The 22,999-nt window shown below is 39.2% G+C and overlaps 1 protein-coding gene across 1 annotated transcript in view; it reads left to right on the top strand.

The window, feature by feature from the left end:
- LOC124786443 (probable G-protein coupled receptor Mth-like 10) overlaps positions 1–20,213 on the top strand; it is a 244,600-nt gene extending 224,387 nt beyond the window's left edge. The window contains exons 6-7 of the mRNA XM_047254263.1: positions 9,323–9,415; positions 17,382–20,213. Coding sequence (XP_047110219.1) covers positions 9,323–9,415; positions 17,382–17,640 — 352 coding nt within the window. The 3' untranslated portion in view covers positions 17,641–20,213. The remainder of the gene's footprint in view (positions 1–9,322; positions 9,416–17,381) is intronic.
- The last annotated feature ends 2,786 nt before the right edge of the window (positions 20,214–22,999 follow it).

The raw sequence follows: 22,999 nt of genomic DNA, 5'->3' as shown, positions 1-22,999 counted from the left end.
TCAAATTGTTTTGCGGAAACTATTCAATTAAAAAAATGAGTTTTCTGCCTCTTAGTCTGATACCACAGCTTAACAAGGAATTTGATTTCTTGTCCTTATTGCCCATAGTTATTGATACTTTGCAAATAAGTAAACCACCGGGAAATGTAGTCGCTGGCCAGTTCATGATTGGTGTCATACATCTCTGCGTACGCAATGTAGCTAATATATCAAAACTGACTTTAAGGGTGGAAGGAGAGCGATGTGTATTTCCATTCTTGGGAAAATTCGGAGTTATAGTGTAGGTTGCAAGGTTGGTAGCTTTGTGACACACGCGGCTACGTAGTACATTGCCACGTGCTATGCAGAGTGGAGAGCTGCATCATGTTTCTGTTTTTCTTTTTCTTAAGCTGCTGATACAAGACAAAACTGGAAATGAAAAACTTACTGAAATGGAAAGACTCTGGAGTCATCGGCTGATGATGCTGACTAAATGATGTGTTTCAGTCCATGCTCCCCGATTTCAGGAAACTTTGTGACAGGTCTAACCGAGATCTGTAGGTTACTTCTGAATGAGTGACCGGATGAAGCCGAGGACATGTCGGGCCTCTTCCATTTCTTCAAAAACATTGGCCATGCCTACGAAAAGCTCGCCACTTTGCGCTACACTACCGATAGTGAATTAGTGACTACTTCAAGCTGAATCATATGCTACCTAGCGAAACTGGACAGTTGTAGAAATAGTATTCTAGGTTTATTAATTTGTAACACAATTGATACCGTACCGTACTATGTTATCTTACAAAAAATAAAATAAATAAAACAAAAATGAGGAAAAATCAGATTTTTATCGAGTAACTTCCTCAAAATCGAGTACACGATGAGGAACACACACAAGTCCCAACAGTGATTTCTAATTTTGTTACTCGAAAATTAAAAGTTTTACTGAGAAAACAACTACAAAGACGGATGTAGCTTTGCTTTATCTATATAAAACAATTTTTTCGTGAAGCATATCAAATGGCTTGAAATTTCCCACGCCGTGTGTAGCACGACACAAGTCGCATGAAGTGTCCAGTACTCCGTGTTTCTCGTAGCGATACGATCGAGTGACGTGCCAGTGTCATATCACAGTCGCCCCAGTGTGGAACAGTTAATTTGCTTCCGCTGATTAGGGTGGCTTTTATGTCGTATTGACGAGTTGCAACGCATATCGTATCCCCTCAGTGTGAACTGCACGTAACACCGCACAAACATTTAACTTAGTCATTATTATTGTGCAAAATCAATATCAAGTATAGCTTTACCTTTTTATATTTTTTTACCGAGAATATTTCCCATTACGATATCAAATGAAAGGACTGTGGTGTGCTCTTTTTAGCAGAGTGTATAGGCACTTATTTTATCTATCAACAATGTTAAATAAGTCAGTTTATTTGATGATAGATTTATTATGTTATTCGGACTAAGAAAAAAATGTATATTGATTACATTTATAGTCTATAACAATTACACATGAGTATTGGGCTTTAAAGCAATATTGAGTGGAAGGTTTAGGTGTGCCGACTGTGGAGATGAAATCAAATTATAGGCCTATTATAATTGTTTGTATTTCTGTAAAATTTCGTATTCTGGACTGTGGTTACACTGATTGCAGCTATCCCTTTCATTACATACTGAAATAATTGCCTTCACAAGATTTTTGTTGTGGTTTTGAGTCTGAAGATTGGTTTGACACTGCTGTCCACCCTGTTCTATCCTGTGCAAGTCTCCTCATTTCCAGATAACTACTGCAACCCATTTCCATTTGAATTTGCTTACTGTACACATTTCTTGGTCTCCCTCTACAAATTTTACCCCCTACATTTCCCTCCAATATTAAACAGATGATTCCTTGATTCAGAATGTGTCCTAACAAACAATCCCTTCTTTTAGTCAAGTTATACCTGCAGTTTCTTTTCTCCCCAATTCTGTTCAGTGCTTCCTCATTAGTTATACAATCTATCCATCTAATCTTCAACATTCACGTAGCATCTCATTACTAAGGCTTCTATTCTCGTCTTGTCTGAACTGCATGTCATCCACATTTCAATTTCTGTACAAGCCTAAACACTAAATACCTTCAGAAAAGACATCCGAACACTTAAATTTATATTTCATCTTAACAAATTTCTCTTCTTCATAAACTCTTTCCTTGCCATTGCCAGTCTATTTTATATTCTCTTTACTTCGGCCATCATCAGTTATTTTACTACTTTTCATGTCCCACTTCTTAATCTGATTCCTTCAGCAACACCTGATAGAATTTGACTAGATTATGTTAAACTCCTCCAGAACAGGCCATGAAGGCCCAGCGGCACCGACCGGCCCCCATGTCATCCTCAGCCCATAGGTGCCACTGGATGTGGGTATGGAGGGGCATGTGGTCCAGCAGACCGCACTCTCAGCCGTATGTCAGTTTCCGAGACCGGAGCTGCTACTTCTCAATCAAATAGCTCCTCAGTTTGCCTCACAAGAGTGCACCCCACTTACCAACAGCACTCGGCAGATCGGATGGTTACCCATCCAAGTGCTAGCCCAGCGCGACAGTGCTTAACTTCGGTGATCTGACTGGAACCGGTGTTACCACTGCGGCAAGGCCGTTGGATTATTACGTTATCCTTGTTTTACTTTTTTTAATGTTAAATCTGTATCCTTCTCTTAAGAGACTACTCTTTATGTTCAACTGCTCTTCCAAGTCATTTGTTATTCTGACTGAATTACAATGTCATTGGGAAACTTCAAAGTTTTTATTTATTCTCCCCTATCTTTAATTCCTTCTCCACCTTTTTCTTTCATTTCGTTCACTGCTCGCTCAGTGTATAGATTGAATAACACCGAGAATAGGTTACAACACTGTCTTCCTTCTCAACCACTGAATCCCTTTCATATCCTTCTGTTTTTATAACTGCTGTCTACTTCCTGTACAAGTTCTGTATGACCCTTTGCTCCCCATATTATACCCCTGCAACTTTCATCATTTCAGAGAGTGTATTCCAGCAAACATTGATAAAAGCTTTCTTTTAAGTCTACAAATAGTGTAAACATAGGTTCAGCTTTCTTTAAACTATCATCAGGGCAGGTCATAGGGTTATTATTGCCTCACAAATTCCTACATTTCTCCGGAACACAAACCGATCTTCCCCAAGGTCGGCTTCAACCAGCTCTTTCATTTATCTGCAAATAATTCATGTCAGTATTTTGCAAGCATGATGTATCAAATTGATAGTTAATAAATAATATTGACACCTGTCAGCAGCTGCTTTCTTAAGATTTACTATGTTCTTCTTGAAGTCTGGGGGGTATTTTTCCCATCTGATACGTCTTGCACATCAGGTGGAATAGTTTTGTCATGGCTGGCTCTCCGAGGGATACAGCAATTGGAGGGAATGTCATCTACCCCAGGGGCCTTGCTTCGATTTAGGTCTTTCGGTACTCTGTCACATCCTTTTTGAGTTATCATATCTCCCATCTCATCTTCATCTTTCCTCTTCTCTTTCTATGATACTACCTTAAATTCATTTCCCTTGTATAGTCCCCTTACATATTCCTTCCACTTTCCAGCTTTTTCTTCTTTATGTAGCACAGATTTTCCATCTGAGCTCTTAACATTCGTGCAGCTGCTTCTCCTTTTCCACTGTTCTTTTTCATATACTTGTAGGTGGTATCTATCTTTCCCCTAGTTACAAGTACATGCTTCGATACACTTGAATTTGCCCTCTAGTCATTCCTGCTTAGCCATTTTAAACTCATCTCATTTTTAGACATCTATATTCCCTTTCACTTGTTCCACTTGATACATTTTCATATTTTCTTCTTTCAACAGTTAAATACAATATCTCCTGTGATATCCAATGATCTCTACCAGCTCTTGTCTTTTTAACCATTTGATCATCTGCTGCCTTCACTATTTCATCTCTGAAAGCTAACTGTTCATCTTCCACTGTATTCTTTTCCCTTGTATCGGGCAATCATTTGCTAATGCTCCCTTTGAAAATCTCAATACACTGTAGTTTCCTTAGCTTATCCAGCTCTCTTCTCCATAATTTCCTACTTTTTGCACATTCTTCATTTTTAATCTGCAGTTCATAATCAATAAATTAAGGTCAGAGTGCACATCTGCCCCAGGAAAGGTCTTAGACTACGAAATCTGGTTCTGGAATCGCTCTCTTACCATTAAATGATCTATCTGAAACCTTCCAGTTCTCCTGGTGTCTTCCACATGTACAACCTTCTTTCATGATTCTCAAACCAAGTGTTATGCTCTGCAAAATTCTACAAGGCTGCTTCCTCTTTCATTCCTTTCCCCCTGTCCACATTCTCTCGTTATTTTTCCTTGTCGTCCTCTTCCTACAGGCAAATTCCAGTCACCTATCACAATTAAATTTTCCTTTCCCTTCGCTGTCTGGATAATTTATTTTATCTTTACCAAGTGAAGTGGCGCAGTGATTAGCACACTGGACTCGCATTCGGGAGGACGATGGTTCAGTCCCATGTCTGGCCATCCTGATTTAGGTTTTCAGTGGCTTCCCTAAATTGCTCCAGGTAAATGCCAGAATAGTTCCTTCGAAAGGGTGCGGCCAACTTCCTTCCCCATCTTTCCCTAATCCGATGACCTAGCTGTATGGTCTCCTCCCCCAAAACAACCCAACCCATCTTTTATCTTATGATACAGTCTTTCAATCTCTTCATCTGCAGAGCTATTTGGCATATAGACTCGTACTTCTGTGGTGGGTTTTGGCTTTGTGCCTGTCTTGTCTATGATAGTGCATTCATATGCTGCTCATAGTAGGTTACCTGCATTCCTATTTCATTATTTATTATTAGACCTCAACTCCTGCATTATCTTTATTTGATTTTGGAAAATCCGGGGTGGAATGTAACAATGTACTGTATTTGATTTTGTATTATAACCCAGTACTCACCTAACCTGAAGCCTTGTTTGTCCTGCCACTGAACTTCACAAATCCACACTATATCTAACTTCAAACTATCCATTTGTATTTTAAAATTTTCTAACTTTTGTACCTGATTAAGGACTCTAACATTCCACACTTTGATCTGCAGAGTGGCAGTTTTGTTTTTCCTGATAATGATATACTCCTGTGTAGTCCCCACATGGAGATCTGGGTGGGGTACTATTTTACCTCCAGAACATTTTGCCCAAGAGGATGCCACCAGCATTTAACCATTCAGTCAGGAAAAGTAATGGGTAGTTTCCCCCTTGCTTTCAGCCAATCACAAGCTTGGATTGAAGAAAAGAATACCAATTGTATTAGGAACAGTCAAATGAAAACAAGACATATAAAAAAATAAGTAAACTTTATTATTTTAAAAGTAATGCAATAATTGTCAATACAATAATTCCACTGTGAGCTAAAAAGGTCAGTGCCTTCATGGAAAAATGTTTGCGGTTGCAGATGAAACTATGATTGTACCCAGCCATACACCTCTTAGTCCAAAGAAAATGTAAATCAACAACCATGTATGCCTTTCTTCATGGCTCCAAAAAATATATAAATTGCATGGGGAGAGATCAGGATTGTATGAAAAATTTGTAAGGGCTCCCTGGTAAAACTTCTGCATTGTAGTCGAAGCAACCTTGACAACATGTGGGCACGCCCACAGAAGTTTTGCTTGGAAGCCTTTGTACGACCTCCTTACAGTCCTGGTGTCTCTACATGTGCTTTCCATATTTTTGGAGCCCTGAAGAAAACACTCATGTCTGTCTTCAGATGAAGAGTTGCATGGCTAGGTACAATCATGGTTCCATGGGCAACCACAGGCATTTTTGCACAAAGGCACTCACTGTCATGTCTCATACTGTGATAAATGTGTTAACAATTATGATGATTACTTTTAAAATAATAAACAGTTTAATTATTTTTTCATTTGTCTCATTTTCATTTGACTGCCCATTATATTTAAATATTTATTAATAAAATCACCAACTCAGAATGAAAATAGGCTCATTGTATTAACAAATTTCAGGTATCACTTTCTTAGACATTATTTATTACATTGAGGCACACACAAAAAATTGATTTTCAGATGTTTGAACATGTGCTTTAGTGTTTTTCATTGCCAGATGAAGTGCTGCAGCTATACTGACTTTTGGAGGAGACTCACTGCACTGCACCACTGAGATAGCTGGCATTTTCAGCTGGCTGGGTGCTGCTTGTGTGAAGGAGGTTGGCTCATCAAATTGGACTAGGAGTGTACCAAACAATCTTCCAGCATATGTTAAAATGCCACACACAAGTTACAGCAGTAAAGTGTGACACAGTAAGAGTGTGCTCTCTCTCTCTCTCTCTCTCTCTCTCTCTCTCTCTCTCCCCCTCTCCCTCTCCCTCCCTCCTGCATTCTGCAAATCTGTCTGCACTGTTCATGTCAGTACATTACAGTCATAAAATGCAGCTCCAATACACCATACTAGGCAAGGTGTCAGTTTCATTTCTAATAAACTGATTTTGTACAAATACTTTTTGCCCATCTTGCTTTAGTTATTTTCATATTTTACTTATTGTAACCAAAATATCAGATTGTCATTTTGCTGAAAGACAATTGTGTGAACATGTAGGAGGCTATGCATCTTCTCACAGCACTGTTTGCACCAACTCTCAGAATTACTTTAATTTAACTATAAATATAGTTACCAGTTGGTTGAATCCTGAATCTGCAGAATCTTGGATTCTCTCTCACAGTTTAGTGCCCTAAAACACTAAATACTAACTAACTCTCTGATTCTGTAGAACACCCTTTTAGAACCATTGATGTAGGGGATACCCAGTAGTTTTTATTGACAAACTGAATGCAAATTTCGTCAGTGATATGATAGGGACAAATGATGACTGCCACAAGAGGACTGGGTGAGCATGGATTGCCATGATTGATTCTCTTAAGAGTCATAGAACCAGTGTTGCATTTAGATGTAGTTCCATATTCAGTATTACTACTACTGCCATGTGCTAAAAATCTTTCTGAAAGTAGTTTCGCACTAAACCACTAAAGAAGAAATGTTGTTATTAGATTAATCTTCATGCTCAGCATTTAGGATACAGCTTATTCTACTTTGGTGACTATGATTCAGGGCAAGTCGCAGTTCTTTAAAGTAACTGGTCTTTATGTAGATTTACATCATTATGTTACATTTTTACAGATGTAACCATCCATCACATGGACACAGGCATAGGCAAACACTGAATAAATATTTTTTTGTAATCTGATAAGTGATAGTATACTCAGTTAACATAATCATTTAAATACATACATGGTTATGAATATGTAATTTGGGACATCAGAAGGAAACTCTGAACTCGTCATCACTTGTGTGACATATGATAGCTGCAGTAGGCTGGGGAATGGAATCGTGTGACCTGTTGAAGAGTGATCATGGCACTTGCCCAAAGAAATTTAGGTGATCTTCAAAAAGAAAATATCAATAGGATCAGACCAAAATGAGGATTCTGCTTTTTTCAGAATAAAAATCCATCTCAACCACTGTACCACCCCATTCAATTCTATCTGTTGTAATCTCATACACTTCATCTTTTACTTTTATTTTTACAGGCAATAATGATATAGTAATAAACTGACTCACTCCAATGGAGGTAGCGCATATAATTTTTTTTGTGGTTGAATGTTTTAAACCTAGAGGACAAGATATGAACAGTGCCAAGTGCAAAGTGGTGTTTGTGCTGCACTAACAGGTGATTGTTGTCTTTAATGTGTTTATGGATACATCCAGTATTCCTGGAGGGTGCAGCACCAGTGGTGGCCAGTTGCTGGAATAGCAGATTTCGAGGAGATGTACACCTGTTTGCCACATATTAGAAACATTCCAAAAACTGAGCCAGCACAGAATTTGTCAACACACATGGCTTCCTATTTTTAATATTGTGATGGTCTAGAAAGTGCTCTTAGATTGTCTCAGTTCCCTCGTATAAACCTCCCCATTCCTGTTTCTTTAATGAATCGAACTCCTATGTGCAAAACAGCTTCAAATGTTTGAGTTCAGTATTTTATGTGAAGAACGTATGGAGAGAAAGTTTAGAAAAGCACTGTTGACAGTCAGTAAGTACTCTCGTTATGAAACATTGAATGAGTATAGTCAGTTATTTGTGCTCCATTTTAAGGAAAAGCTTGTTTGTCACGCATCTCAATATTTGGTATCATACCTCCTTACCTTGCATCATACAATGCTATAATTTTTCAAGTACATTCATTGATATATGTAGATATTGTCTGTAGAATGTATTGTAAAGTCAGTTGTAAAGAAGGAATAAATTAAAATGTGGGAGATGTCATTGGGAGAGGAGGGGGGGGGGGGGGGGGGGGGGGAAAGGCTGATGTTATGTGTAAAGGTTGTTGGAAGTTGCTAAGTGCTCTCATTCTCAGATGCATGTGAATATTGTCTGGGTAATTTTCAACCCGTGACTTACACTGCTTCAAGATGACAAACAGAGCCTGTACATGCAATTACCTGTCTTACCGTGTTAAACCTTTAGCATAAGATTATACCTCTTAATTAGTAGATTATGACTGCTTTTTGAATTATATGAAACACTGAAATCAAATTTTTGTTGCCCCTGGAACACATTAGATAGGCAATCTGCAACTACGACTGTGCGACAATGCACCCAGTTTGCCATTTAGTCATATGGATCTGAGGCGGGCACTTATGCTCGGGTAATGTACAAAACTCAGAAATGTATCACTTTCACAATTTTATTCAATTCTGATCTTTGTGAACTGAAAACACTTTTTGTGACAAATTAGAAATTGATATTTGTTGAGCATATAGGTGTTATAGATTTTTTTTGTGCAATTAGTGGGAATGTACGTTGGCAAAAACCAGTGACAGAAGTGTGACTTTTTCAGGGTATCTGCGATGGAATATGCAGTGACAAAGTAATCTCAGTACTTTTATTTTAGTTTTGTTTGGAATTTTGGACAAGCTGGGCTCAGGGGAATGAGCATTTTGGGTGCATAAAAAATGAACAGGAAATCTTAGTAAAACCTACGTACTTACCTAAAATACATGAAAAAACAAATAACAAGTCACCATTAGTCTTCCAAAACAATAAAAATACTCCATAAACCCTCCTCCTCCTCCTCCTCCTCCTCCTCTTGTACTGACTGCTTACAGAAAATTGCCTTATTTAAATTATTACAGTAGTGTTGCAAGTCCTAAAAGCTTTGCAGAAGTAAAGAAGAAAGAATTCAATGATAATAGTTCTTTGAGCTGCCATGGCCTAAGCTTAATACAGCTGCTGTACCATCTTGAATGTTACATCTGTTGCAGATGCCAGCTGTACACAAAGCTGTCACTCATCATGGGTGTCACGTGGCTGTTGGAGGTCATCTCATTTGCCACTGGGACTGATGGATTCACATGGTATGTTTTCTTAACATCTGCTGTTGTCTTCACATTCTAATGGTTCTGCTAATGTTCTTAGATGCATTGTTTATTATTTGGACCAGTTGAGATATCAATTCAAAATATGTTTACCTGATTTTACTGGCACCAAAACCCATTCCACTCAATTTGTTCCTGATTTCACAGTAGAAGGAGATATGTGCTCTCCTCTGCGTCTGCTGCATCAGTTCCAGTACAAAAGTAAAAGAAAACAAGGATTTTCGTGGAGTAACACGCTTTATTTATATTCATACAATGTAAACATGGAACTGGCAGATGGGTTAAAGGGTCTACATCAAAAGTTAGTTAGTTTCATAATCCATCGATCATTTTGCATGATAAATCATAATGAAGAGGAATGAGTCATTTTACTTTCACTTCACAAATTAAATTGTAAGTATGTTACATCCTGAACATTTCTAAGGCTTTTTTTTAATATACAGATGTGAGTTAGTAAATTCCTATCTACCACTTTTACACATTACAAGAACAGAAATTATTCTACAGAATAGGAGGAGTTGCCAAAAAGAAACTTCTTCACATTGTTTTCAAATTTTGCTTTGCTGCCTATCAGACATTTTATATCACTGGGTGAGTGATTAATTTTTTTTTTTTTTTTTTTTTTTTTTTGCACCCATCTGTATAGGATTATTTACAATAGACTTGATGAGGAATAAATATACTGCAAACCAGTAGTCACAAAACCCAACTCCTCAAACAGATGTCTACAAGATAATCATGGGCGAGCACCACATATTATTCTTACAGCACGTTTTTGAGCAATGAAGACCTTCTTCCTTAAAGATGAATTACCACAGAATAGTACTCCATATGACATTAATGAATGAAAATATGCAAAATATATCCACTTACTGATATCTCACTCCACGAGATTTCCAATGATTCTGACTGCAAATGTGGCTGAACTGAGTTTTTAGGAGTTCCAAAATATGCTTTCTTGAGTTTAAGTTCTCATCACTAAGGACACCTAAGCATTCTAAAGTTTCCATCCAATTTATTATTTCCTTACCATGTCATACACTTGTCACTGATGTCATACCCCTAGATGTGCAGAACTGACAATGTTGTGTTGAGGGTAAGACCATTCACAGAAAACCAGTCAATGATACTTTTAGGTTTCTTTTGTTTTTGAATATGTGTTTAGGTTGATTACAATACTAGCAAAATCTGCAAACAGAACTAATTTTGCTTGCTGTATATTATACAGAAGATCATTTACATATTGAGGAACAATAATGGATCTAAGCTTGAGCCTTTGGGTACCCCAAGTCCAGAAGTACATCAAATTGTTTGAATTACTAAGTACAACTTTCTGCATTGAACATCAACAAAAGCAAAACGAGGATAATGGAATATAGTTCAATTAAGTCGGGCGATGCTGAGGGAATTAGATTAGGAAATGAGACACTTAAAGTAGTAAATGAGTTTTGCTATTTGGGGAGCAAAGTAACTGATGATGGTCGAAGTAGAGAGGATATAAAATGTAGACTGGCAATGGCAAGAAAAGCGTTTCTGAAGAAGAGAACTTTGTTAACATCGAGTATAGATTTAAATGTCAGGAAGTCGTTTCTGAAAGTATTTGTATGGAGTGTAGCCATGTATGGAAGTGAAACATGGACGATAAATAGTTTGGACAAGAAGAGAATAGAAGCCTTTGAAATGTGGTGCTACAGAAGAATGCTGAAGATTAGATGGGTAGATCATGTAACTAATGAGGAAGTATTGAATAGGATTGGGGAGAAGAGGAGTTTGTGGCACAACTTGACACGAAGAAGGGATCGGTTGGTAGGACATGTTCTGAGGCATAAAGGGATCATCAATTTAGTATTGGAGGGCAGCGTGGAGGGTAAAAATCGTAGAGGGAGACCAAGAGATGAATACACTAAACAGATTCAGAAGGATATAGGCTGCAGTACATATTGGGAGATGAAGAAGCTTGCACAGGATAGAGTAGCATGGAGAGCTGCATCAAACCAGTCTCAGGACTGAAGACCACAACAACAACAACAACAACAAAAACAACAGCATGACGTCCATTGTTTGGCTGTACTATCAGCACCCTAAAACTTAAATTTTTCTAGGAGAATACTGTGATTCTCGCAGTCAAATGCCTTAGACAATACGCAGAAAATACAAACTGGTACTATTTTGTTATTTAAGGCTTGTAAAATTTTGGGAGTGAACATCTAATGGTATTATCAGTAGAGCAACTCTTCTGAAATCCAAACTGTGATTTGGTGAGTTTATTATTTGCTGAGCATATTACTGCCACTAAGATGAGAAACAAGGGTGAGTCAAATGAAAACCTTAAATTTGTAATAACAAATCGAAATTTTGCACCGTTATCCTGTAAGTTGGTAAGCATGCTACAAACACTGTGCTGAATGGCCTGTAAGTAGCAGCGTAGTGCAGATGCACACATACCGTCGCAGTATCAGTATAAAGATGGCCACCCCACTTGCAACTTGCACCAGGGAAGAACAGCGTTCTGTTATTCAGTTTTTGCACAGTGAAGGAGTGAAACCTATTGAAATTCATCAACAAATGAAGGTTCAGTACAGTGATGCATGTTTGTCACAGCAGCAAGTCTAAGAATGAAGTAGGAAGTTCGCAAATGGTGTGACTTTAGTGGAAGATGCTCCTCATCCAGGCCAGGCACAACGAGTTGTGACTCCAAAGAACATTGCAGCAGTTGAAGCCATAGTGAAGGAAACCCACTGAATGACATTGCAGCATGTTTACAGATTGGTCATGAGTCAGCATACCACATTGTGCATGATGTGCTCCAGTTTCACAAAGTGTCTACAAGATGGGTGCCCCGGCAGCTGACTCCTGAAATGAGAGAACGACATGTTAATTCTTGTGAAGAACTTCTTTGGTGCTTTGAAAGAGAAGGTGATGGCTTCCTTGCAAGAATCGTTTCTGGAGACAAAACCTGGGTTCACTTCCACCAACTGGAAACAAAGAGAGCGAGCAAGGAATGCCGCCATTCCTCATCACCAAAACCAAAGAAGTTTCGAACAGAACCATCAACAGGGAAGGTTATGCTGACTCTCTTTTGGGACGAAAAAGGCATCAATTTGGAGCATTACATACATAGAGGGACCAATGTCACCAGCGCATCATACACAGATCTCCTAAAAAATCATCTGTGGCCTGCAATCAAATCAAAGCGACATGGATTGTTGTCAGCAGGTGTCCTTTTGCAACATGACAATGCAAGTCTCCACACTGCCCGTACAACAGTTGCAACAATCACAGACCTGCATTTTGAGTATCTTCCTCATCCACCATACTCACCAGACCTTGCCCCCAAGTGATTTTCATATGTTTGGACCACTCAAAGACGCAATGTCAGGAAAGAAGTTCGTTCTGATGAAGAGGTATGCCACGCAGTGCATGAGTGGTTGCGCAAACTACCAAAAGAATTTTTTTCTAAAGGAATTTATGCACTTTGTAAGCACTGGAGGACTTGCCTTGAGCGTGGGGGAGATTATGTTGAAACGTGATACAGCTTTGTACAACTTCTGCACAATAAATAATATTAAAAATATTTAAGGTTTTCATTTGACTCACCCTCATACTATTCTGGACTAGATTACCATCTCAAAAATTTTGGAAAATGATATCAGCAGTGAAACAGGTCAGTAGCTACTGATATATCTCTTATCACATTTCTTAAAGAGAGGTTTAAAAAATGCCATATTTCAGTCTCTCCGGAAAAGTGCTTTTAGTTCCTGATGTATTAAATATTTCAAATAAGACCAGGCTTACTATGTGGAAGCAAGTCTTTAATACTCCATTGGAAACACGAGATAAGCTTTTATTTTTGAGAGTATGTATAATTTTCTAAATTTCATATAAAGAAAGTGATGATACTTTCATATGATTAAATATTATGAGAGTTTCTTTTTCAATATAAAGCTGTGATTTTTTCCCTGAACTGTTTGTCCCCATGCTTTCTACTGCACTTAAGAAATAATTATTAAATAGATTTGCTACCTGTGACACATCATTTATAGCCCTTCCATTCAGTTCAATAGTAATTTTTTTCTGTTGTAGTACTTTTTGTGTCTCTTGTTTCACTAGATTCTGTATAGCCTTATATCTGTTGTCAGAATAACTGATTTCTGACTTGTGTGCATCTTTCTTAATTTTTTGAGTAGTTTCTGCAGTGTGTAACTACTGCAGAATCTCTAGTTGTTCTTACCAACAGATGCACTTCCCTTTTCCTTTCACAAGATACTTTAATCCCTGTAGTGATTCGCGGTTTTTTACATGGCTGTTTAATGTCCTCTCTGGTTAGCTTATGGAAAAGCTACTTTCAAATAATGATACAAATTTATCATGGAACAGATTAAATTTTATGTTATCATTTGGTTCAATGAGCACAAGCCCTCATTCCTCTGAAGAAGAACATCAAGCACCCTTGGTGGGACACCGACTGTGAGAATGCACTCGTCACTAGGAAAGTTGCATATCAGAAATACAATAGCAAAAAATCCCCAGAAAATTTACAGGCTCTCAATGAAACACAAAAAATAACCACAAAAATTATTGGACAAGCCAAGAGAAAACTGATGAAAGAACAGTTGGACTCCACAGAGGACAACTTCTGTAACTACAACACTAGACATTTCTAAAGGACGTTTGCAGGGCAAATCTGAGGATACACACCACCAAACCTCTGATTCAGGAAAAGTGATGGAAAATTGGCACTGACAAATAAGGATAACTGCAAAGTGCTGGCACAGTATTCCTCAAAACTTCTAAATTACTAAGAACCCACAGAGAGATTCACAGAGGAAGAACCAACAGACTCACTACCCTCCGATACAAGAGGATGTCCACAGATACATCCTCAGACTCGAAAACAACAGGACATCTGGTGAAGATAGTATAGTGGCCGACCTACTGAAATCCCTCAGACCAAACTCACTTAGAGAACCCACACAGATTATCACATGCATCTGGACATCAGAAAAGCTGCTAGACGACTGGAAATGCGCACTGATTGATCCATTACATAAAAAAGGCAACCACACAGATGTAAACAATTACAGGGGCATTTCCCTGCTACGAGTCACATACAAGATCCTTTCAGCATGCCTAGTCAGAAACACACATGACCAACTGAAACAGGCAGGCTTCCAACCTGATCGCTCCTGCGCAGAACAAATCTTCAATTTGAAGACTATGCTGAAAATCAAAGCCATCAGAAATACACCAGTCATGTGCACTTTCATTAACTTTAAGAAAGCATATGACTCTGTTGACCTCCACTCATTGTTCAACATCCTATATGAACAAAGTTTGGACAACAAGACACTGTGACTGATCAAACAGACACTGACAAACACGACATCAAAAGTGAAATTTAGGGGGAAAATCTCTGAACCCTTTGAGATGAGGACAGGTGTGCATCAAGGTGATGGTCTCTCACCACTCCTCTTCAACCTAGTGTTGGACAAAGTAATTAAGGTATGGAAGAAAGAGCTGAAATTACAAGGATACTGGAAGCCAGTGGGACTAGGATGACCCAAGGATGAACTGGAAATGGGCTGTTTAGCCTTCACGGACAACCTGGCACTACTTGCAAACAACGAAACCACAGCAGTCAGCCTGGTAGAAGTACTCAGAGTGGGCAGGAAAAGTAGGGCTACAGCTTTCCTTCCAAAAAACAGAGTTCTTCTGCATGAAATTCAGCATACTGAATTTAAACACAAAACATGGAAAGATCAACAGACTAACACATTTTAAATACCTAAGGGAAGTGCTTGAACTGACAGGAAAGGAGAAAATTATGCAAAACACCAGGTTACTGGAGATAGAGAGAGCCTTATACAAAACACAGAGTATCTACAACAAAAAGCGTCTGTCCACCTCCATCAAAATTCGTCATTTCAATACTGTAATCAAACTTGAGGTGCTACACGCTAGCGAGACACTGATGCTACACACCAAGGGCAACCTAGAGAAGATCCTCACAGAGGAAAAGAAAACTGTTGGACCAAAACTCACAGATGAAGGATACAGGCTTCACTACAGAGACACCACAGAGAAGTTGTCCAACCTTGTAGCGGGCATCAGAAGGAGGCTACTGAAATTTTATGGCCACATCAGCCCACAGACAAAATTGTCTGTAGAGACAAAATACACAAGTGGGAAGTAATGTTAGAGAAGGCAGGACCTAAAGACCAAAGTGGTCCGAAGAAAGGAAGAGGGCGTTCAGTGAACGAATGAAAGAATACTGAAAGAACAAGTAGTCATTAATGCTTCGTGTGCTCTGATAAAGACCTGTAATGTGTGTAATACTACTACTACTAAATAAATAATAATAATATATGTTAAAATATAAGAGTAGAAAACATGAAACATTAAAGGGCAATGTATTTATTAATAGAGCAAAACTGATGTTAAATGCCATGAACAACATACTGAGTAAGCAGCAACAGCCGGCCGAGACACACACAGAAACAGGGAAGTAATCGATTTTGTGACTTTTACGAGCTCCTAACGAGGAAAGAATTTTATAATGTCATCTGTATGCTTTAATAGTTCAGTTTCTTGTGTTTCTGCGTGTTAATTTAATATCTAATAGCCACAGTTCCTGTGTTTTTGTTTGTGTCGGAAAGTAAACCGATTTTGTGACATATTAAAAGTTCCTAATCAGGGGCAAATTATTTACTTTCACCTGAGTGCTTTGGTAGTTAGGTTCTTGAATCTCTGTGTAATAATCTAATTTATTAGATACAGTTCCTATGTTTTTGTCAGTGCCTACAGTAGAGTTCTGCAGCATGTGGCGATAGTCCATTTATCTGGGTAGTTTAGTTTTTCACAGTATTTAGTATGGATAGGAACTGTGATCGTTGTGTGCGGGTGTGAGCCGAGTTGGTAACACTTTGCTCCTAACTACAGGCTGTGATGGCTTTGGTTACACAGCTTGAAGCTGCAGTGGATGGGCACCACTGTTGTGGGGCAGCCATGGGGAACCAACAGACGTCCAGCATGTCGGAGTCCTCCAATCGGTCCTCACTACTGGCCAGCTCAGTTACTGCTCGCACTGAGGTTGACCCCTCATCTGTGGTCAAGTGGGATGTTGTTCTGGTGCGGAGCAGGCAGCGAAAGACTTCCCAGGGGGCTGCACGTAAGGCCTACCCGGTTAGTTTGACAAACAGGTTCCAGGTGCTGTCTGTGGCTGACACTGTCGCTGAGCCAGATACTGTCACCTGTCCTGTTTGAGAGGAAACCACTCAGCCTGCAAGATCCGGACAATCACAGAGGGTGAGATTATTGATAGTTGGGAGCTCCAACGTAAGGTGCGTTATGGGACCCCTTAGGGACATGGCTGCCAAGAAGGGTAAGAAAACCAATGTGGACTCCATGTGCAAACTGGGAGGAGACTTTCCAGATGTTGAATGGGTCCTCCCTGATGCCATGAAGAGCACAGGGTGCAGCCAACTGCAGGTGGTGGCTCACGCCGGTACCAATGATGTGTGTCACTTTGGATCTGAGAGACAATGGTATGTCGACAATAATGTTCCTGAAATCAACTGGCATGGCCAGAGTCCCTATCTGAACCCAGTCGGACACATTTGAGGTAACTTTGAACGGCAGCTTTTCTCCATATCCCACTGTCCAACTTCACTACCTTCTCTGATTTTGGCTCTTGAGAAGGAATGGGCTGCTATTCTTCCACAGACATTCAGACACCCCAGCAGAGTTGGAGCCATCATAAAGAAAAATGGTGGAGCAACCATGTTTATATCTACTAAATAGGTGTCCAAATACTTTTAATCAGATATCATATCTTGACTAGAGCCTAGCTTTTGGTATGCTGTCAGGAGAGCTGATTAACTGGCATGGGTTGAGTACTACGGGAACAGTTTCTGCTGAGGTTTTAATTGCTGATGTGCTGTTACAGGTTGGTGGCAGATGTGCTGAACTGCCTGCAGGGCGTGCTCATCTTCCTGTTAGTGGTGGTGTTCCGGCGACGCGTACGGCGTCTTCTGCTGGCCCACTGCCCTCCTGCCCAGCGCTGCTTCGGCATCCAACCCAGCCCACTGTCCCAGGCAGAGTTACCCTTGGAGGATGAGGAGGACTGCGACGACACTGATGTTGCCTCTGATGATGCCAATGAATTCAAAGCTGCCCACGTCCGCACCAACGGTCACAGCAAGTGATGCTCTAGTTAAGTCCCAATGGAATTTAGTAAGGATGCGCGGCTGTTACAAGAATTATTGGAGACCTGTACGACCTACACATTCGGTTTATGAGAGAACGTGGGGGGCAAAGTGAGCTTCTACACAACACTCTGGTACCTGCTGGTCGTCTGTCATCACTGAATCTCTGTAAAACTCTCATGACTGGTGCTGTGTCAGTGCCTATTTCTTTATCAGAGACAAGAACGGCATGAAATTTGTGTATTGAACTGTTGCAACAAGTTGCTTTCATCCTTCCTGAGAATAATCTGTGTGCTAAGAGTATTTGTGCAAATATATCTGGTGGTAGGAATTTTGCCTTCTTAATGATGCAGGTGTGATTAATTTATTCATACAAGTTCTGTAAATGCTGCTTCAAAGAACTTAAAGGAATGTGTAATGAGTCACAGGATATATCAACAGATGGCAGCAGCCACTGCAGGCTGCTTCTTTAAAATATACTAACAAAGAATATGGCTATTGCTAATATCCAATGGGGTATGTTGCTGCCACACAAAATTTATAACAAAAATCCAGACCTTTAAAGTGTTGTGCACAAGCAATAAAAAAATATTCCAAGTATTTTATGTACAGGTTATAGTAATCCTCTCATTTTACACCAATTTTGCATGTCATCACAATAAAAATATAATTTGAAAGATTTATTCCTGATATGTAGTGACAATTCAAATTTTAATGATCATCCACATATGCAACCATGCAATTTACTTAGCCTTTATTGGAAATAAATATTCCTATGGGTCTAATTTTGTATTGGAATGTGGATTTGGTGAGTTTTGCAATGAATCTGTGGGAAGTTGAGGTGTCTTGTATTCCTTCGACACACTGCTAATGTAGTATAAATATGTCATTGATGTTATGATTTTCTCTGTACGTACAGATCAACTGAAAATCTGGTAATTAGTGATTTTCCTTTGTATCAAAGATGAGTTAACTGTTACTTAATCTGTTTTTTGGGCCTTTCAGAATTAAATATGCAACCTATTTATCTATTTATGTGTTTTGGATAAAGTTTAAAAAGTGACAGCAGCATATTTTTACAAATTAAAAATCAAATAACACTTCTGGCCCAATTGGTATTACCAGATGGTTTGTCTGTACCAGTACATCTTTTTTTCTTTTTACATAATATGAAATGTCATTTGTCAGAGGCTGACCAATGTGTTTTACCTTTAGTTAAAAATAGCACTAAGTTGAAAAGTATCCAAAGTGAAAAAGTCGTCACTGGAGACACAAAAGTATTAATTTCCCATAACAGGTCTCTCAAAGGGATTTTTTAGCCTCTTAAAAATGATACATTGTGAAACAAGTCAACAAGTAAAAAGTTTTAAATATATTTTATACACAAAGCTGAACAATTCTGCATTTTTGTGTTCAGAGGTACTCAAGCTGCAGATAGCACCAGCTTGGTGCAGTTTTGCTGATAAGGTCAGGATGTATACAGTGTAAAGAAAAAAAAGCATCAAATCTGGACAACCTGTAGCAAATAACAGAATTTAAAGTACAAAGCAACTAGGGATTATTTTGTTGGGAGTTTTCTGTTGTGTGTGACACATGTGAACACTGCATATGGAAAAAATATTATGTACCACAGAATGGGAAAGAAAGAACACCATGCAGAGGAAAAAACATGGTTGAGTATCACATTTATTGAATAGTATAAAGAGGAAAATAACATATAAATAATGAGTCTCATTCATTAAATTACTTTTTGATGCAACCATATTCTGCCACACAAACACTTCAGTGTTGTGTAGTTTCACTGATAGCTTTTACAGAGAATATAATGAAATTTACATGAGGGATCTAAAATATGTCTTTAGAATAAGAGTCTCACGATATACAGCTGAAGCATAGGAATGCAGTTAGTCAGTTTATATTGTCAGTAACCACTGCATTTTCTTAATTATCATTTATTAATTTCCAGACAGTCATCTTAATTGATGCATTTAAGACATTAAGATTCACACAAAGGAAAAGTAAAGGCATGTCAAACTGTTGTGTTTATAAAGAACATGCTCCCTTAATTTGCTTGCACAATTGTGAAAAGTGGCTGGGTGTAACTAATTCTTACCAAAACAGACAATTTGAGCTTACAGCTTGTTAAATTCTATTAGCAAGGACAGTACTAAACGTAACTGTGTAAATATATGGTACTCAGATTTTAAGTGGCTGATTATTTACCTGACTGTGTATTAAAAGTGAAGTCCTTCTTATGATTATGTCCAAAAAGGGCTAAAGAAACGTAAACTTGATTTGGATGACTGTGGAATCACTCCAATTGATAAGCAGGTAGTCAACAAATATGTTATGCCAGTGACACACAACATTCAACATACAGCAGATGTATAAAATGTTCACAAACTTCAACTGCTGAATGTATGGTACAACCTCTTGAGATTACTTGCAGATAAATGCATCTACATATGTAGATTTATATATACCATGTAAAATAATATTGTAACATAAATACTCACATATGAACATGTAGTTGATATGTATTTCAAAAATAAAACTTTAATTTTCATTATTGAGCTTCTCTTTCTCTCAGTCACCAATAGTTCATATAAAATTTATCAACAGTTTACTCATAACAATTTCTTTTTAGCATCCACCATGAGATGTAAACATTTAAAACAGTATCATTTTGCTACACTCCTGCTAAGTGTGGCAACATTGCACTCTTCAGATATTTAGAAGCCCCTTTAGATAATAATAGTTCACCAGTCAAGTCAGAAGTCGATAACCTTAATAGTTGCTGTGATATATAAATTTACTTTAAAACTCAAAATTTTCAGTCTTTAATAAGGAATTACTTCATGGAGCATTTGTATGACAAAGTATACACATCACAAAAAGAAAACAACCAGACAAACATCTTATTTCCAAATAGTAAAAATGTAAGGCATATACTTTCAGAAATGTCGGATTTTTTAAAAAATTTTATATATTGTTTTTTATTAACAGTAAACAGCTATTATGATGCCTGAGTGTGATGGAATGATTTAACTGTGTACATGAAGAAGATCTCCTGAAGTTGTAAGTAATTAAGTATGTATGAGGATGTATATAATGTTGTGCAATCACAAGATGGATAGTGTTCACTGTGTGAAAGGCGTTTTGTAAAACAGACATAGTTTATATTGATGAAGAAATATCAACAACATAAGGAAAAGACAGATTGCTACTTACTGCAAAGATAACACATTAAGTTGCAGACAGACAAAATTAAAAGACACTTACACATTAGCATTTTTGTGTTCAGAGGTACTCAAACTGCAGATAGCACCAGCTTGATGCATCAGATAAAAATAAAAACTCTCACCCTTCATTCACACAAGCAAGCACACCTCAAGCACACATGACTGCCAACTCCAGCAGCTCTGACCAGACTGTATCTTTCACATGGAATGGAAGCAGCAATCTAGAGGGGTCATTGAAAGGGAAGAATAGTGGTGTATGGACTAGGCTGCTAACAGGCACTGTGTTGGAAGGCTGTGGGGCAGGGAGGTGCGGAAAATGGAGCAAAAAAGAGAGGAGTATGAAAGGGTAGGTGGGTGCATTGGCAGAGGGTGGGAGACAGAGTAGCGAGGAGGTGATAGGACAAAGGGATGGAAACCGTTGGCTGGTGGGTGTGGGCCAGTATGTTAGGATAGGTAGAGGTGGGACAATTTCATGAGCAGAGAATGTGTTGTGGGGGTAACATCCATACTCTCAGTTCAAGGAAAGCTAATGGTGGAGGGGAGAATCCAGGTGGCTTGGGTAGTGAAGCAACCATTGAAATTAAGCATGTTGTGTTCAGCTGCATATTGTGCCATGGGGTGGTCTACTTTGCCCTTAGCCACAGTTTGGTTGTGGCTGTTCATCCTGGTGGACAGCTGGTTGGTAGTCATACCAACATAAAAAGCTGTGCAATGATTGCAGCAGACCTGGTATATGACAAAGATATTTTCACAGGTGGCCTGGCCTCTAATGTTGTAGGATAAGCCTGTCACAGGACTGGAATAGAAAGTGCTGGGTGGATGGATTTGGCAGGTCTTGCTCCTGGGTCTTCCATGGGTTTATGATCGTTGTGGCAAGGCGTTGGGATTGGGAGTGGCTTAGAGATGGACTAGATTGTTGTGGAGGTTGGGCGGGCGATGGAACACCATGTTTCTCAGGTAAGATGTCCCTCCTTTCAGGGCATCATGACACACAATCAAAGCCCTGACAAAGTTCCAGCCAGTGACGAGGGAGGCACACCTCTGTAGATGGTTGGTTTGGTGGTAGTGCCTGTCTTTAAAGGTGTTGGTGAGACCATCAGCATACTGCATAGGTAATGGGTTAGGAGTCTGAAGGCCTACTAGCTCATTCCTCATATACCTTACTAACGTTATCCTAGTTCACAACTACTTCTCCTTTTAAGGTAAAGTATACAAACAAATCCGCTGCACAGCCATGGGCACTCGCATGGCAGCCTCCTATACCAACCTGTTTGTGGGCCATCCAGAGGAGACCTTCCCAGTGTACCAAACCCCTAGTCCGGTTACGGTTCATTGATGGTATCTTTATGATCTGGACTCAGTGTCAAGACACCCTATCGTCATTCCTTATCAACCTCAATGCCTTCTCTCCCATTCACTTCACCTGTTCCTCCACAACCTAGCATGCCACCTTCCTGGATGTTGACCTTCTCCTGTCCGATCAATCCATCTGTACCTCTTTCCACATTGAACCCACCAACCACCAACAGTATCTACATTTTGACAGCTGTCATCCTTGCAAACCAAAAAATTCCTCTCACACAAGCTGGCCATCCAGGGATGCCATATCTGCAGTAAGGAGAACCCATTTACCCAGTATGCTGAGCATCTCACCAAGGCCTTCACAGACAGGCACTATCCTTCCAGATACAGTCAGCAAACAGACCTTCTGTGCCTTTTCTCCTCACACCCACAATTCTCCCACCACACCCAAGAAACAGCTATAAAGGTATGCCCCCTTCATCACCACCACCCCAGACTGGAACAGGTGAACTATATCCTTCACCAGGGCTTTGTTTACATATCATGATGTCCTGAAATGAGCGACATCCAACCCAAGATCCTTCCCACCCTTCCTAAAGTGGTGTTCTGTCATCCCAACCTCCAAAACGTCGTAGTACATCCCTATGCCACTCCCAGTCCCAATCCCTTGCCACAAGAATCATAGCCCACTGGAAGACTTGGGTGCAAGATCTGCCCAATCCATCCACCCAGCAATTCCTATTCCAATCCCATCACAGGCTTAACCTCTTCGATCAGAGTTACCTTACAACACATTCTCTGCGCATGAAATTATC

The sequence above is a fragment of the Schistocerca piceifrons genome, chromosome 1 (genome assembly GCF_021461385.2).
Source record: "Schistocerca piceifrons isolate TAMUIC-IGC-003096 chromosome 1, iqSchPice1.1, whole genome shotgun sequence".
In the NCBI taxonomy this organism is placed as follows: domain Eukaryota; kingdom Metazoa; phylum Arthropoda; class Insecta; order Orthoptera; family Acrididae; genus Schistocerca; species Schistocerca piceifrons.
This window is presented reverse-complemented; position numbering and strand designations above follow the sequence as displayed.